Below are 17,147 nucleotides of genomic sequence, written 5' to 3'. Positions count from 1 at the left end.
GAGAGAAAACTTACAACGACTTATAACTATTATACAGTGATTACATTACATTAATTGGTGTTACCTTCAGAGGCTATACCTTTTCAGCCCACGTCACGTTTCGTTGTGGCACACACTGAATATCCCCAGTCTCTAGCATGACCCAGTATGTGTGACCAGGCCCCTCAGCAGAGACCACCCCTCGGGTTGGTTTGCCCCCACCAACAGCAGGGAAAACTCATACTGATTTTCCTAGTAGGTTTTTCTCATTGATCACAGGAACTCCATCTCCATCCACTGTTTGCAGCAGGTTGGACTGGGCAGGACCAGCTCAGTTTACAGACCCTCTGCTATTGACTAACCAAGTGGCCTGAGCTAGGTGTCTTTCCCAGTTCCTAAAGGTTCCAACCCCCATGGCTTTTAGGGTGGTCTTCAACAAGCCATTGTAGCATTCAACCTTCCCTGCAGCTGGTGCATGATATGGGATATGGTAAATCCATTCAATCCCATGTTCCTTTGCCCAGTCCCTTGTGAGATGGTTCTTGAAGCGGGTTCCATTGTCCGACTCGATCCTCTCTGGGGTGCCGTGTCTCCACAGGACATGTCTCTCCAGGCCCAGGATGGTGTTGCGGGCAGTGGCATGAGGTACTGGGTAGGTTTCCAGCCACCCTGTACTTGCCTCCACCATGGTCAGTACATACTGCTTGCCACTGTGAGATCGAGGAAGGGTGATGTAGTCGATCTGCCAGGCCTCTCCGTACTTATACTTTGACCATCTCCCCCCATACCACAAAGGCTTCATGTGCTTAGCCTGCTTTATGGCAGCACAGATGTCACACTCATGAATAACCTGGGAGATGACTTCCATGGATATGTCCACTGACCTGTCCCAAGCCCACCGGTATGTGGCATCTCTCCCTTGGTGACCTGAAGTGTCATGGGCCCAGCGAGCTAGGAATAGCTCACCCTTGTGTTCCCAGTCCAAGTCTATCTGGGAGATTTTAGCAGCCAGATCTGCTTGGTGGTTGTGCTGGTGTTCCTCAGTGGCTCTGCTTTTGGGAATGCGTGCATCGATGTGCCGTACCTTTATTGGCAGCTTGTCCAGATGGGCAGCAATGTCTTGCCACAGGTCTGCGGCCCAGATAGCCTTTCCTTTCCTCTGCCATCCGTTCTTCTTCCATTCCTTCAGCCACCCCCATAAGGCATTTGCCACCATCCAGGAGTCAGTATATAGGTAAAGCACTGGCCAGTTCTCCCATTTTGCTGTATCCAGGGCCAGCTGGACAGCTTTTACCTCTGCATACTGACTGGATTCGCCTTCTCTGTCCCTTGCTTCTGCCACTTGCCTTGTTGGGCTCCAGACAGCTGCCTTCCATCTCTGCTTGCTCTCTACAAGACGGCAAGATCCATCTGTGAATAGAGCATAGCCCTTTTCATTATCAGGGAGGTCATTATATGGGGGAGCTTCCTCAGTACGGGTCACTGTCTTCTCTGGTGGCATCCCAAAGTCAGCACCCTCTGGCCAGTTGGTGATCACTTCTACTATGCCAGGTTGTTCAAAGTTCCCCATTCGAGCTCGCTGAGTTATCAGGGCCATCCATTTACTCCAGGTGGCATCTGTGTCATGATGTGGGCTTGAGCCCCTCCCTTTAAACATCCAAGTCAGGACTGGAAGCCTTGGAGATAAAAGGAGTGGTGACTCGGTCCCAGTTACCTCAGAAGCAGCTCGGACTCCCTCATAGGCAGCTAGGATCTCCTTTTCTGTTGCAGTGTAGTTGGCCTCAGAACCTTTGTACCCCTTACTCCAGAAACCTAGGGGCCTGCCCCTTGTCTCACCAGGAGCTTTCTGCTACAAACTCCATGTAGGACCACTCTCACCAGCCGCAGTATACAGCACATTCTTGATCTCTGACCCAGTTCGAACAGGTCCCAGAGCCATAGCATGGACCACTTCTCGTTTTATCTGGTCAAATGCTACCTGGTGCTCAGATCCCCACACAAAACTATTTTTCTTCCGTGTTACATGGAAGAGGGGTTTCACTGTTTGACTATACCCGGGAATGTGCATTTTCCAGAAGCCCACAGGCCCCAAGAAAGATTGTGTCTCTTTCTTACTAGTGGGTTGCACCATAGTGGCTACCTTATTCACCACATCCTGAGGGATGTGGCGACGGCCATCTTGCCATCAAACTCCCAGAAACTGGATCTCTCTGGCAGGCCCTTTTACCTTGCTTCTCTTTATGGCAAAGCCAGCCTCCAACAGGATATCGATTATCCTCTTACCCTTCTGATAGACCTCCTCTGCTGTCTCACCCCATACAATGATGTCATCAATGAACTGCAGGTGCTCAGGGGCTCCACCCTTCTCCAGTGCAGTTTGGATCACTTCATGGCAGATGGTAGAACTGTGTTTCCACCCCTGGGGGAGACGATTCCATTGATATTGGACACCTCTCCAGGGGAAAGCAAACTGTGGCCTACATTCTTCTGCAATGGGAATGGAGAAGAAAGCATTAGCAATGTCTATTGTGGCATACCACTTGGCTGCCTTCGATTCCAGTTTGTACTGGAGCTCCAACATGTCTGGCACAGCAGCACTCATCGGAGGAGTCACTTCATTCAGGCCACGGTAGTCCACAGTCAATCTCCATTCCCCGTTTGCCTTCCCCACTGGCCATATTGGGCTGTTGAAAGGTGAATGAGCTTTGCTGATTACCTTCTGGCTCTCCAGTCGTTGAATCAGTTGGTGTATGGGGTGCAGAGAGTCTCGGTTGGTCCTGTATTGCCTGCGATGCACTATGCGAGAAGCAATTGGTAACTTCAAATCCTGCACCTTATGGCTGCCAACTACGGAGGAGTCATCTGACAGCTCAGGCATGGCAGACAGCTGTTCCCTGTCTGCAGCCCCTACAGCTGCTACCCCAAATGCCCACTTGTGCCCCTTAGGGTCCTTAAAACATCCCTCCCGCATAAAGTCAATGCCAAGAATGCAAGGTGCATCTGGACCAGTCACTATGGTGTGTTTTCCCCACTCATTCCCAGTCAGGCTTATCTCAGCCTGCAGTACAGTCAGATCTTGTGAGCCCCCTGTGACCCCTTGAATGGTTATGGGCTCGGTCCCTCTGTAGCTTGATGGTATTAGGGTGCATTGGGCCCCTGTGTCCACCAGAGCTCGGTACTTCAGGGCTTCTGAAGTGCCAGGCCATTTCACAAACACATCCCAGTACACTCTGTTGTCCCTGATCTCCGCCTGGCTGGAGGCAGGGCACCTCTACTGCTGGCAGCGATGCCCACATTTGTCACAGGGCCCTGTGTTACTGGGAGAAGGGTCTCTTGAACGGGAGGAACCACCCTGGGAAACTGGGGCTGCCCTTCTCCTGGGCGAGTTATTCCCATTGGGGCCACCTTGCAGTTCCCGTACTCTGGCCCAGAGTGCAGAGGTGGGTTGGCCATCCCAGCGGTTCATGTTTTCCCCATGGTCACAGAGAGCTCTCCACAGAGACACCCTTGACATCCCCTGATTAGCTTCGGGTGATCTCCTAGGGGGAGGAGAATGACGTTTATTCCTGATGGCTGAAACATGGATCCATTCTGATGGGTAAGGTGAAGGGGGAGAAAAGCTGTCATCCCCTTCCTTCAGTTCAGGCTTGGAGGCCTTAATCTCTTTGATGATGTCTTTAGTCATAGCCTCTATGGCTGAGATTATGGGCCTGTGACTGACACTGTCCTCATATTCCCTCAGGTCACTAGCAAACTCACCCACAGTTTTAGGACTTCCATCCTGTCCAGTCAGAAGCATCCCTCCTAGTGTGTGTGCATATCTTTGAGGGGCACCCTGGGTGAGTTTCTTTACTAAGGACCGTTTCATGGACACCTGATGTGGGTCCAAGGGGAGCTGGCCATTTCCATAGATGATCTCCAGCACAGCCATCTGTCTCAGGTACCGAATGCCCTGTTCCATAGCCGTCCATTTAATTGGGGCCCAAGGCAAATCCTCTCTGGTAGGGTACCTGAGCTTTATAGCATTAGTAATCCGGGCCCAGAGAGTGTGTGTTCCATCGAGTTTTGCTAATTCTTTATCCAGACCGGCATCATGAGACAGGGAGCCTAGAAACTTCGCCTCCCTCTTATCTAGATCTACAGTTTCTGCACCCTCATCCCAACATTTTAGGGTCCAGTTTAGTATTGTCTCACCCTCTCTCCGTGCGTAGTCCAGACAAGTTTGTCTTAATTCTTTTCTGGGCAGAGATGTGATGGTTATGATCTCCTGATCTGAGTCCTCTCCATCTGCTGGTGGGTTCTGAGATGTGCTGGGTCCTGCTGAGGTGCCTTCTTCACCATCCGTATTTGGAGCTGATTTTTGCATCTTTTTCCTGCGTGTGGTAACTGGTGCTAGGGAAACTACAGGTTGAAGAGCATCAGGGGTTATGTGTGAAGCTGTTGGTGGGGGGTCAAACCCTCGGGGCTGGGCCTCAGGTTTGGCCAGCCTCCATCGGGCTGGACAGCATTCACAGCAGCCAGACCCCTCCCTTCTGTTTTCATAAACATTATCACAGTGCCTGCAGTGCTTACAGCTCTCCGCCTTTGGGCCATTGAGGCTTACAAAAGAATTCCCTAAACTGATTGTCCCTCCACAGATAGCTCTTAATGGGTTGGGGCACCCCCTTCCCCACATGGCCAGAGTGAGTATGATTATCAAGATTACATTTAAGCCTACAGAGCATATTTTTACATAGTCCCATTCTCCTTCAGCAATATTTTTATCCACACGTTTAGTTTCATAATAGGTTTCAGAGAAATTCTTTATGTCAGAAAAGTTTGAGAAGTGCCCGCCATCAGTAAGATTGATGGAATTCAAAAGGTACATGCAAAACTGCATTGGCAGAGTTTTTATCCAGTCAAGCAGCATCTCTATAATTAACCAAACCACACGGTAAGTCAGTAGTTTATACACATGCGTCCAAAAGATCCAGCCAACAGCCCATCCAAAAACTTGAACCATAAGAATCTGTAAAATTACCATCTCTACTTCCAAACCCTTCTTTCCTAATCAGGTGTTATTTTCAAGCAAAAGAAAAAATATTATTTCCCAAGCCTCACGTTGGAAGCGCCAAAAGAAATATTGTGGTGGTTTGAGCTCTGAGTTTAGGAGCTCAAATGATAATAGATATAAATTCCTCCCCCTGCCCCTCTCCCTTTTTTCTCGGCAGGGTGGAGAGAGAGAAGAAAGAAAAAAAAAGGGGGTAGAACTGGCAACAAGTGGTGTCCTTCTGTGTCCGCATGTGTTTGTGAATGTGTCTGTGCAAGATGCTCCCAGGGTGTTTGCTCTAGGGTAGTGGTACCAGAATGTGAGACAGCTAAGCCCTGCCACAGAAGACCTGCAGCCTCAGCACAGCCCACCAAGCAGAGCTGGAGTGGGATCAATGCAACCTTAAGTGGGGTTTTGTGTCCCCTGTCACTGCTGGGGAGTGCTGGCCACAACTCATTGAGCACTAGGGCCCCAGGGAGCCAGGAGGACACAAGCAGACCTGTGTCCCACTCAGCCAGGGTCCACACATAGGGTGATGTGTGTTGCCACGCTCCTTGGGGGGGCTCAGGAACACAGCTGCTGTCACCTGAGTAACCAGCCCTGATCGATGCCCGCTTCCCGTGTCCTGCAGGGACTGTAATTGAGAGGGAAGGAAGAGATAGAGGATGTGGGGATGATCCAGCCTAGAAGGAGAAGTTTTGGATATAGACTCAGTGCTGAACTGGGGGCAGGTGGCTTGTGGCATCAGTGTACCACTGCAAGCTCCAGGGATGGAGATGGGGTCAAAGGCCTCCTCTCAGCCCCAAGGAGCAGGGGGCAGATTCACTGTGTAGTGTGCTGGGCTGGGGGCAGCTTTGGGTAGCACCAAAAGCCCCATCCCACGGCTCAAATCCTGAGTGTTACTCTAAAGGATGAATGGCCTCCAATCTCAAAGCTCCCCAGTGCTTGAGTCCCAGGACTGCCCGAATTTCTCACCTTGGGGAAGCAGGTCATCTGTGACTGTCGAGCAGTGGCATTTGTGTATTCATGGACATTGCCCATCATGTTTGGCACAGTCCACAATAAAGCCAGTACTCTCTAAACACAGACCAGCACTATGTGCACAGCCTCCAGCCCCTCCTGCAGTCCCAGCCACTTCTGCTAATGAAGCCATTTCTATTTGTCACCTTTGTTGAACAAAGTACAGCTCTTCCGCTCTGAAGATCCCTCTTCCACAGCCCAGCTATTGATCCCTGGGAAAAATAGCAGAGCACACAGAGCCCCAGCCTGCACCACCTGCCCAAGTGCCCTCACTTCAGGGAGATATGGGGGGCCATATGAATTGCTGGGGCCCTGGGCCAACTTGTAGGAACTAATCTAGAAAAAGAAAGCTTTTTCAGGGCAGAGTGGGGTTTGTTCTCAGCAAAGCAGGCTGGGAGAGTTCCCAGAGCCATCCAGCCTGTATTGCTAGCTATGCTAACGAAGTACTCATTATCAGCAGATGGTTTGACCTAAGTCTATCTTGGGACCTTGACAGGGTGTTCTCTGGTGCCTGGAGCATGATGGTGTAACACCCAGCCCTGTGCTCACAGCCCACACGGGACAGAGGCTGCCCTCCAGCCTGGGGCTGCTCTGGCGCTGCTGAGATTGCATGGTCACGATGGGGCCATGGCAGGCTGGGCCATGGGGTGCAGGGAACATCACAAGGTCTTTTGACGACTCCTGAACATCTCCCTCTGTGATTTGGAAAGTGTCTGGGCGTTGTGGTGGGTGCTATTAGTAGGAATTCATCTCATCCCTCTGAAAGATCCCTGGAATTTTAAGCGCCAGTCGCAGGCGGTGCTGCAGCTGGGGCTGGCTGCTGCAGTCATTAGTGCCCCAGGTTTTAGTGAGTGTTACCTGTGGCGGGCAATAAGATAAAGATGAACCCCAGCAGACCGCGGCCTGCGGGAGCGCCTGTGGCAGTCTCCTGGATTTTAAAGGCCCTGTATCCATATAGAGTATCAATTTATTTTAATACATTCGAGCGCCTCTTCCCCGGAGGACCGCTCTGGAATGAAGCAGCACTCGACCGCTCCGGGCAGGGGGAGACCTCCACACCGCCTTCTGCAGTGCAAATCACCATCGAACTGCCGCAGCCTCTCCTCTCTGCCTCTGAGAAGGGCTTCGCACCTCACGTCCCCTCGCCCGGAGCCAGGGGCACCTCCCCAGCGTCTCCATGGCAGCCAGGGGCCCCGCCCCCGCCCCGCGCCGCCGTGCAATCGGCAGGGCGTGGCGGAAGCGGCGCTTGCTTCTTCCGGCGGGTGGCACCATGGCGGCGGCGGTGGACTTGCAGCGGCTGCAGTGGCGCTTGGAAGAGCTGGAGCGTCGCGTTGGCGGCAGCGACGGGACCTGCGGGCTGCGCAAGGTGCCCAAGTGTGCCGGGGGTGCAGCTACCGGGGGACGGCTCCGGCCGCCTTGGGGCCCGCCTTGGCCTCCTCTCGAGGTCAGGCCCAGGCCGGGCGGGGTCTGACGGGCCCGTCCCCTCCCTCTGCCTTTGCAGGTGGCGGAGGAGCTAGTGAAGGTGCAAGTGGAGCTAAGCAATATCGCCGGCAAGAGAGAGAGGATCAAAATCCTGTTTAAGAAAAGTGAGCGGTCTGGGGTGGTAACGGGGGCTTCTGGGGGAGCTTGGAACCACTGCGTGGCATTTCGCCCCTCTGACAGAAATCTCTTTTCTCCCCGCGTAAGCTTGTTTGATTTGGGGCTCTTGTGTGTTTGGCTGAAAAATAAGTAGCTGAGGGTGTTCTTTCTGCTCGTAGTTCTCTACTTGGCTTTTCATTTAGCTTTAGCTGCAACCAGTTGTTTGATGTTTGCCTGTTTGCCCCACCTGTTCTTCAGGGTGTACAGCACAAGTTCTGTGTGGAGCAGCTGAGGGAACTGGGATTAGATTATTTAGTCTGGAGAAGAGGAGGCTAGCTAGAGATAGCATGCTCTACAGGTATCCAAAAAAAAAAAGGTTGTATTGAGGTCTCTTCTCTCCAGTAACAAGCAATGGGACAAGAGAAAACTGCCTCAAGTTGCAGCAGGGGAAGTTTAGTTTGGACGATAGGAAAGATTTCTTCAACCAAAATGTTAAGCACTGGATTAGGCTGCCCAGGGAAGTTGTGGAATCCCCATCGCTTCAGGGGTTTAAACTTTGTATAGATGTGGTGCTGAGGGACATGGTTTCGTGGTGACTTGACAGTGCTGCGTTAATGGTTGGGCTTGATGATCTTGAAAGTCTTTTTCAACTTAAACTCTTCTATGATTGTATGGAGTGAAGCCTTTGAAGTTTCTTGGACCATGAGCTCCTGAAATGATTTCTTGCACAGCTGAACTTCTTGGGAGTGCTGCTAGAGCAGCTCTCCCCCGTGTGTGCAGTGGGAGCAACAATGATCCTATGCTGCCACTGCTGGATGGAACTGGAGAGATCAGCAGCAGACAGTGGGGTGGTGCTTTGTCCTGCAAAGCTGTTTCTTGGCCAAGTTTTGCTGTCTGGTATTGGAGAAGGAGCGGGATGGATAGAGAATGTTGTTGAGGTCCAAGGCTGCAGTGGTCATTCAGTATAAAAAAGCAAACCATCTGTTTGTAGATGATTTTAAAGACCAGGATGGAGAGCTATTGGCTGGTTTTGTTTTGAGGGCAGAAAGAAGCAGATTTCACTCACCTTTAATATCATCATTCAGCTAAAAAGGAAGGGTGTTACAGGTGTCCTTAACAAAGCAGTTGTTTAGCTGGAGCCATATGTAGGTTTATATGTCAGCACAGGTCACAGTGCTCCAAAGCTACACGTTTTCAAGTGCTATAGAAATTTCATTAATCTGGAAAAAATTTACTCTTAAGTCAACAGCATTTATGGAGTAACCTGATGTACGCAGTAAAGTCTCCTACTTTTTGTCTTCATGTATGATTTTCACTCTAGTCGAAGATGTAATAAAGTACCTCGACCCTCAGTACATTGATAGAATGGCTGTTCCAGATGCTATGAAGCTGCAGTTCATCTTGGCAGGTATGGCATGAAATGAGAGGAGAGGGGGTTAGGTTTTTTTAGAACTGCAAAAACTGTCTTTTACCTAAGATAGTTTGGGATGGATTTGTTTTGTATTGTAAAGATCTGGTAAGGCACCCTCTTTAGAGCTGTTAGAAAGATGGTTTATACAAGGATGTGTGTCACCCTTGGTGATCCCTTGAACGTGTCCATGCCACAGTTTTATCAGTTTCAATATTTGTCAGTTTAACCGCAAATTAATACGAGGTTGAAAAGCGAAACTGGAGCTAGAACAGTTTTTCTCACCGCACTTCCAATACTCTAGACTGTGACAGAATGGAAGAGCCTAGTCCTCTCTTGCCACAAAGAACTTCGTTCAGTCTTATGTTGGTATAGTCTGAGAATGAAACTTGGTGGAGATTCTCCTGCCTGAAACTGGTATAAATCAAGCTGCAGGGATGAGCAACACAGAAACGCAAAATAAATCATGAATAAGCCCCTTTCTGCATAGCTAGATCAGCTGGAAAAGTTACCTCTCCACTGTTTGAGAAAAGCCAAAACAGAATCTTGTATTCAATGATTTTGTTTTTTGTCTCTTCCCTACCAGAGGAGCAGGTTATTCCTTCCCGAGCAGCCCTTCTGGAGCAGGTGAAGAACCTCCAGCCCATCTTGGACAGTGCCAATATCCAAGGTACGCATGGTCTTCTAAAAGTCAGAGCTGCAAATGCAGACCCCAAGCTGTTGCCTATACTGTTTTCTTTTTCTGTTTTTGTTTTTTTTCTTCCCCTTTTTTTAAAATCGACCCTCAGACTAGAGAGGACAGTTAAATACAGAACTTGGTGTGAGTAAAGTAGGTACAAACTTAGTGGTATGACAGTTCCTCCCTCATGCTGCTCTGATGTCGCATGCAAGGTTCAGGAAGGAGGCGATAGAGTAGGTTAGGTAGCAGGTTAGAAACAGCAGCGTGGCAGAGGTGGTGCAGACCAGCAGACTGTTCCTGCCTATGAACTCTTCTACATCCAAAACACCCCTGCTGCTTGTATTTGTGGTACCTTTTTAATTGCTTGCTGTATGTTCATCTAAGTAGTTTACTCTGATGTACTCTGATAAGCCCTCACTGCAGGCATCTCTTCACTTACACCATTGTGTTGGTGTGAGCTGAAATTCCCCCCCCACCAACAATAACCAGGCTAGCTCAGTCTGGAAGCAAATGAAAAGCTGTATTTACAAGCAGAGTCTAAAATCTATAATGAAATGCAATGAATATGTACAAATATACAAAATTCACAACATTCACAAATATATACAATCAACAGAAAAAGCACAATCGATCTCCCTTTGCTTCCCCCCAAGGGGACCCTCCCAAAGGGGCCTCTCTCTCCCAGGAGCTTCCCCCCCAGACCCTCCTGGACAGAGAAGCAGAGTTAGTTAAGCAGAAAGTTGTTAACTTAGCTGCCAAGGTCAGTACGTGTCATCTTCGGCCAGAAGAGAAGAAGAAACAGCAGCCAGACAGCCCAGCAACTGCCCCCACTCAGAACGCAGAATGTGCAGAATGCCTACTTTGTTTTGGGTAATAGTTCTTAAACATTTCTATCTATCCAATGGAAGTGTTTAGAACAATCGTTATTTTGCTTTCTTACACCCAATAGTGACTTATTTACACTCTTTCACTTTATCTGTTCTGAACTTTGCAAGGAAAAATTAAAAAGACAGTTTCAAACCATCACAACCATGCAGAAGCAGTTAGCAGATAAACTTGGCATTTAATGTACAAGGTGGCTGGGGGATTTTTTTGTTGTATAAAAGGAGTGTTGGTGGTGTGTGGCATTTGCATTCAGAGAGTGCTGCTGTGATATACTCATGGAGAAGGAGTGGTCTTTATTTTGGGAAGTACTCCCTGCTGCTGTGAAAGAAACAAAACTGCTTTCTCTTCTGTGCTTTCAGGGGTTCCTGACCATGCAGCCAAGCTACAGCGACTCTCTCAAATCCACATCCAGCAGCAGGTAGCATGAATGTTCTTGACAGTCTTGGCTAGCAGGGAGGAGGAACCGTTTGTCAGTGGCTGTACTGACAGCCTGTATTTGCAGTTGCTCCAATTGCTTGTTCATGGCAGGTATTTTTCAATCCCAGGATGTTAATACTGCAGTCTTAAAGAAGCTTAAGCACTGGGGGGGAGAAGTAGCCAGCATTTCTGACAATTGAGTTAGAAATTGAGCTGGAAGAGTGCTTTGTCTACTATAACCCAGCTCAAAACGAAGTTTTGTGATGCTTAATAAGTGGTGGTGTGTTTAACTAGCTGGCATTTCTCCTTTCTCTGGGACACTGAGGTAAAGCATTAACACTCTTCCAGTGTCCTAGTCTCTGGAAGGCTGTTGATACTGTCACCATGTCACTCTACCCTTTCCTTCCCCATCTGAGTGGTTCCAGAGCTGACACTGAGTATTCTAGGGCAGTGCCTTTCAGCGGTTTGCTGTGAGTTTGTTCTGTGGCGGGAAAAATACAGATGTTTATGAGGGGCCGGCAGCACTGCAAGCTCAGGGGCTTTGGTGCTTCACCTGCATAGGTGTTTGTAACCTTTCTCTTGGGTGCCGAAACCCAGCTGTAGCCACAGCCACAGCCTGAGCTCTAATCTCAGTACTGGCCTTGCATGAGTTCACCCTGGTGCTCTCAGGAACTGGGAGGACAGATAACCTGCAGCTTATTTATTGCTGGCTCACTGTGGCTCCCAATTTTGCAGGAACAGCGTCATGATCTCACTGACAGTGTCAAGACACTCCTTGAAGATTACAACAAAATGGTATCCTTTGAGCCTTGGGACTGATACAGCTGGGCTGCCTACCTGTTTTCTGGGCTGCCTCCTCCCATCAGATCCTGTTTGATCCCTAGACCTGGATATAATGTCCAGTGCCCTTTCTGTGGTGGTGACATCTGTGTCCCTGTCAAACTCTTCTCAGGAGCAGAGCTGAGATAGGAAGGGCAGGGTGCTACTGGTGAGTCAGAGCCCCTGTGCTGAATCTGCTCATGGTGTGGCTCAGCACTAGGCAGCAGCACAGTCTGCCTGCTGGTGCAGACCTCACACTGGCTGGCTGACATGTCTGGTGTCTACTGGTGACTACTGGGCCCTGTAACCTGCCTGAATTAAAGAGTAGATAACCCTGGCTGTGTGGAATCCTAATCTCAGAGCTGGTAGAGAGCTTTACTCCTTTCTGTGGAAAGCCCCTTGAAACGCAGCCCTGCACAGTGTTCAGAGGTGCCTTCTGGATTTCCATTGGTGTTTGGAGCTATGCAGTGGCTCCACACTTGGGTGGTTTGAGTCCGTGCAGGTTTTCTGCAATCTGGTGCCCCAGGCCTCTCCTCTCTGGAGGAATCAGGATTGTAATGGAGCTTTCAGGCTGATGGGATGTTCTGACCTTGGTTTCTTCCTTGCAGTTTCCACATCTCTTTCCTTAACAATCATGTTCAGACTTTGCTTCTCTCCAAGCAGTTTGTCCAATGGAATGAAATACTGACACGACTGGAAGTGGCCAAGGAAGCAAAACCTGTAGCAGAGTGATGACAGAGTCAGGAGCACAGAGAACCCTGGGGATCCTGCTGGCCTTGGTCCTCTCTGAAGAGGCTGCAGCATGGCTTGCACCTGCTGTCTCTTGGAATCTTCCTGCTTGGTGTCAGCATGCTGTGAATGACATCACAAGCTCCTGGGGTCATCCTGGCTCCACAACTGAGCCGTTGGCCCCAAATCAAAGTCACACTACTCCTTAATATGCCACTGTTGGCAAATCTTGCACTTCCCTAAAATACCTATTGGGCTTTAACAAATTTAAGAATATGCTTTTACCGTGGGCCGTAGTAAAATCCTGAAAAACTAACTGAGTTGACTTTTCCTGTGTTCAAGTTCTCCTGCCTGCACAGACTGTTGCTGCACATGTGATTTTCCCCAGGCAGTGAATTGCAGTTGTGGCAGCCAGCAGGAGATTGGTGGCTTCATTCAGCCTTGGGCCAAGGTGAATCCCTGCTAGTCCCACAGCTTTCCCAAGGCTGTGCCATGTGTTCTGGATCATTCTTCCTTCCTTGAGAGGAGGCAGAGACTCATGCTTTCATCTTGTCTCTGCTCAACCAGCTCCTTACCCTTCAGAGAGAGATGTGAGTTGTGTCTTGCCTGGTCTGGCCATAGCCTGGAGTTTCTCCTGGTGCAAAGGTGTTCCTTAGTTTGAGGTCATGCATTTGAAACGGTGTCAAACCCATCTACATAATGAGACATGTGAGCTGGGAGCCCTGCAGGGAAGTCTAGAAGAGATTAGCTAACCCTGTACTCTCCCGAGTGCACCAAAGCCGGGCTACAGTCTCCCCTAGGTCCCTCCGGGTGCCAGGAAAGCTCTGCTGGGACAGTGTCCAGGCTGGGAGTTGACATCTTGGAGTGCTGTGTTCAGCTCTGGAATCCTCAATGCAGAAAAGATAGGGACCTGTTGGACTGGATCCAGAATAGCGACACAAAAAGCATCAGAGGGCTGGAATACCTCTCCTATGAGGACAGGCTGAGAGAATCGGGGTTGTCCAGCCTGAATGGGGGAACATCCTATTGCAGCCTTTCAGTACTTAAAGGGGGCCTACAGGACAGAGACAGGCTTTTTGGCAGGCCCTGTCGTGGCAGGACATGGAGTAATGGTTTTAAACTAAAAGAGGGTATATCCACACATATCTAAGGCAGAAATTTTTTCAGTGAGGGTGGTGAAACACTGGCACAGGCTGCCCAGAGGAGAGGTGGGAGCCCTCTCCCTGGATACATTCTAGGTCAGGTTGGATAGGGCTCTCGGCAACCTGGTGTAGCTGCACATACCCCTGCTCATCGCAGGGGGTTGGACTGGATGGCCTTTAACGGTCCCTCCTAAACCCTTCCGTGTTCAGCTCCCGGGAGCCCGCCCGCGCTGCGCAAGTCTGCCGTCGGCCGCCATCTTGTCCTGAGGAGCACGCTGAGGTGCCCGCAGGTGAGAGATGCCCCCGTACTCGCCCCCCGGGACAATGCAGTGGCACCCGGCCTTCCCGCAGACCCTCATAATACGGCCTATGGCTGTTCCTGCCTGCCTTATCTCTCACGGCATCGGCCTCTCCTCAGGCCCCGGTGGAGGCCGCCTGGCTTCCCTCCTCCCGCGGTAGACGGCGTTCGGGCTTCCTCCGCCGTGCTTTCCCAGAGCCCTGTGACAAAACCTTTGCCTCCTCTGCCCCGCGACCGCAGCCTCCCGGTGATCGATTCCCGCTAGCAGTGGCTTTGCGAAGCCCTCTCCGCCGCCCCCGTCGTAGCTTCCCGGGAATGGCTTGGCCTTCCTGAGCTGTACATCGAGAGCTCGGCTTTCCCTGCCGTCCTCCGGAGAGCTCGGCTTTCCCTGCCGTCCTCCGCAGAGCTCGGCTTTCCCTGCCATCCTCCGGACAGTCCCAGGGATCTCCTGTCTCCTTCCGCCGGAGCAGCGGTGTCCCCGCTGGCTGTCGCAGGGTCTGGCGCTGCACTTCCCCAGCACGGCAGGATGCATGCAGGCCCCGGGCAGCGATGGCGACCTGCTGGCGGGCTGGGGGTGTCGGCCTCCTGGGGGGGCCGTGCTTCCTAAGTGCTGAGAAGCGGCATCGACCCGACCTGCCTCTGTAAGGGAGGGGGTACAAGTTGCTGGCTCCAGGTGAAACAGGGCTCACGATTCCACGGATAACAAAGCCTTAGTGCTGGGCACCGTGGGCTTTCAGTCGTGGGGAGGGATGTGCAATACAGTGTTTAGGCAGGCCTCGGTTAGGCTGCCGATAGAGGGGCCCTGCCTTGGCAGAGTGGGGAGATAAGAGACTGGACATTTCTGTCTTTAACTTTCCCTTGGAGAACTTTTTTTCTTTTTTTGTTTCTGTTGCCTGTGTCGGTGTGAGCTGAAATTCCTCCCCACCGACAATAACCAGGCCAGCCCACTCTGGAAGCAAATGAAAAGCTGTATATACAAAGCAGAATCTACAATCTACGGTGAAATGCAATGAATATGTACAAATATACAAAATTCACAACATTCACAAATATATACAGTCAACAGAAAAGCACAACCAATCTCCCTTTGCTTCCCCCCAAGGGGACCCTCCCAAAGGGACCTCCCTCTCCCAGGAGCTTCCCCCCGGACACCCCTTGGACAGAAAGCAGAGTTAGTTAAGCAGAAAGTTGTTAAGTTAGCTGCCAAGGTCAGTACGTGTCATCTTCAGCCAGAAGAGAAGAAGAAACAGCAGCCAGACAGCCCAGCAGCTGCCCCCACTGCAGAACGCAGAATGTGCAGAGTGCCCACTTTGTTTTGGGTGATAGTTCTTAAACGTTTCTATCTATCCAATGGAAGTGTTTAGAACAATCAGTATTTTGCTTTCTTACACCCAATAGTGACTTATTTACACTCTTTCACTTTCTCTGTTCTGAACTTTGCAAGGAAAAATTAAAAAGACAGTTTCAAACCATCACAGTTGCCCTTCTTGAAAGCTATATTTGCCACCTGCAACCGCTGTCTCAGCTCTGTGACTTGTACTGTTCTATCTAGTATCCAGACCCTGGCCTTTCACCAACGCTGGCCATTGTAGGGCTGGGAGCCTCAAGAGCCTCTTCCTGTAACACACCTGAGTAGGTGAGCTGTGCCTGGGTTAATCATGGGCACGTTCTGGTGCAGCTCATGGGGTACAGCTATGGTCAGTATTCCCTGTTTTTTCCCCTGGGATGCTGTCTGTATTTTTTTACTACCCCTGCTCTAACATCAGCTATGTTCCTTTCTCTGCCTGCCTGTCAGAGCCCAGGCTGTGCTGTGGCACCATTTGTGCTGTGGGTATGTGCTGAGGAAGATGGGATACTAGTGACTGCTTAGCATGAGTAGAGTGTTCTTACTGGTCTTTTGGATTTGACTTTTCAGGATCCCCAACTCAGAGTGCCCTTTAAAGGAAAGGTTGTAGCTAACTGGGGTGAGAGGTTTTGTGCAGCAATTACAGTGGGACTTTCTGTTAATGGATCTATTTTCTTTTTCAGCACTGCAGAATGGAGAACTATAAGAAGACCAAAATAGTGGAGAAACCTTGTCCTCTTCCTTTTACCAACCTGCCCCCTGATATTATTGAAATGAAAGTAAAGGATGGGAGCAAAATCAGGAATCTGATGGGCTATGCCATCAGCAAGATGGAGCTAGGCTCGGTGAGGCAGATCCTGTTCACTGGTTCAGGCAAGGCTGTCAGCAAGACCATTACCTGTGTGGAAATCTTGAAACGAAAACGCAGAGAGCTGCACCAGATCACCAAAGTGCTTTTCAAACAGATAGAAGAGATCTGGGAACCCATTGTGCCTGAGGCAGGCCTCGATGCCTTGACAGTGAAGAGAAACATTCCTGCCATATGTGTTCTACTCAGCAAGGATGCCCTCGATCCTCAGGAACCAGGATACCAGGCTCCAGGCTCTTTCGACACCTTCTGGATTGAAACACTTAAAGCAGAGTCCCAGGGCCAGATGAAAAGGAAGCAGGGTGGAGGCAGAGGAGCAGGCAGCACAGGAAAGCATCCTCGATCCACTGGAGGAGGACCTGGAGAGTCCTGTGGCAAGTCATGAGATGCCAGCACCGTGTTTGTAGTTTGGGGGAGTTGCAGAAATAATCAAGCTGCTATAGCTGGACAGCTGCTGCTGAACATGGGGTTTTGCAGAGTTGTTAGGGGAGGGAAGGAGAAGTGAACTGTTTAAAAATGGATATGATAGCCACCTGATACTGTTTTGATGAGTTTTCCTTGTCAAACGCTGCCCAGCTGCACTTCTTAGCATGCAGTTCAGGAGAGGCAGGAGTTGCCTGTGCTTCAGCCAGGACCATTGGTGTCTGGTCAGCAAGGCTGCTCACTGAGGGGGTTCCAGCTGCGTGGGGCAGTGTGGCAGCCCAGGCATCCAGTCTTCATGCCAGGCATCTGCTTGTGTGGCAGGCAGAGGTGGCTGTTGCTATGGTATGGATGGGAGATGGGACCTGACATGGATTCTCTGGCAGCCATCTGCATCACTGGAGCTTGTGTGAGTGGACAATGGGGCACAGGGCCTGTCAGGTGGATTTGAACATAGGGCTGTAGGGATACAGCTCTGTCTGAGATTGTTTGGACATAGTGTTTTTTCTGTCCTCCGTTCACCTTGGTGGA

General features: G+C 50.4%; 2 protein-coding genes across 4 annotated transcripts; both read left to right on the top strand.

The window, feature by feature from the left end:
* Window positions 1-7,163: 7,163 nt before the first annotated feature.
* On the top strand, window positions 7,164-16,632 carry RPP25L (ribonuclease P/MRP subunit p25 like). Of its 2 annotated transcripts, none has more exons than XM_054397467.1 (2): window positions 7,164-7,186; window positions 16,020-16,632. In XM_054397467.1, the coding sequence occupies exon 2, from the start codon at window positions 16,021-16,023 to the stop codon at window positions 16,579-16,581; it is 561 nt and encodes a 186-aa protein (XP_054253442.1). In that variant the 5' UTR covers window positions 7,164-7,186; window position 16,020; the 3' UTR covers window positions 16,582-16,632. The 2 variants fall into 2 exon arrangements, with proteins under 2 accessions (XP_054253442.1, XP_054253441.1); XM_054397466.1 differs by lacking the exon at window positions 7,164-7,186 and adding an exon at window positions 13,949-13,975 and having other exon boundaries at window positions 16,012-16,632.
* DCTN3 (dynactin subunit 3) lies at window positions 7,299-12,846 on the top strand. 2 transcript variants are annotated; one of them, XM_054397464.1, is made up of 7 exons: window positions 7,299-7,394; window positions 7,530-7,614; window positions 8,928-9,014; window positions 9,601-9,684; window positions 10,938-10,996; window positions 11,731-11,790; window positions 12,457-12,846. In XM_054397464.1, the coding sequence occupies exons 1-7, from the start codon at window positions 7,299-7,301 to the stop codon at window positions 12,544-12,546; spliced, it is 561 nt and encodes a 186-aa protein (XP_054253439.1). In that variant the 3' UTR covers window positions 12,547-12,846. The 2 variants fall into 2 exon arrangements, with proteins under 2 accessions (XP_054253439.1, XP_054253440.1); XM_054397465.1 differs by lacking the exon at window positions 9,601-9,684.
* Window positions 16,633-17,147: the final 515 nt, after the last annotated feature.

The sequence above is a fragment of the Indicator indicator genome, chromosome Z, assembly GCF_027791375.1.
Source record: "Indicator indicator isolate 239-I01 chromosome Z, UM_Iind_1.1, whole genome shotgun sequence".
NCBI lineage: Eukaryota > Metazoa > Chordata > Aves > Piciformes > Indicatoridae > Indicator > Indicator indicator.
This window is presented reverse-complemented; position numbering and strand designations above follow the sequence as displayed.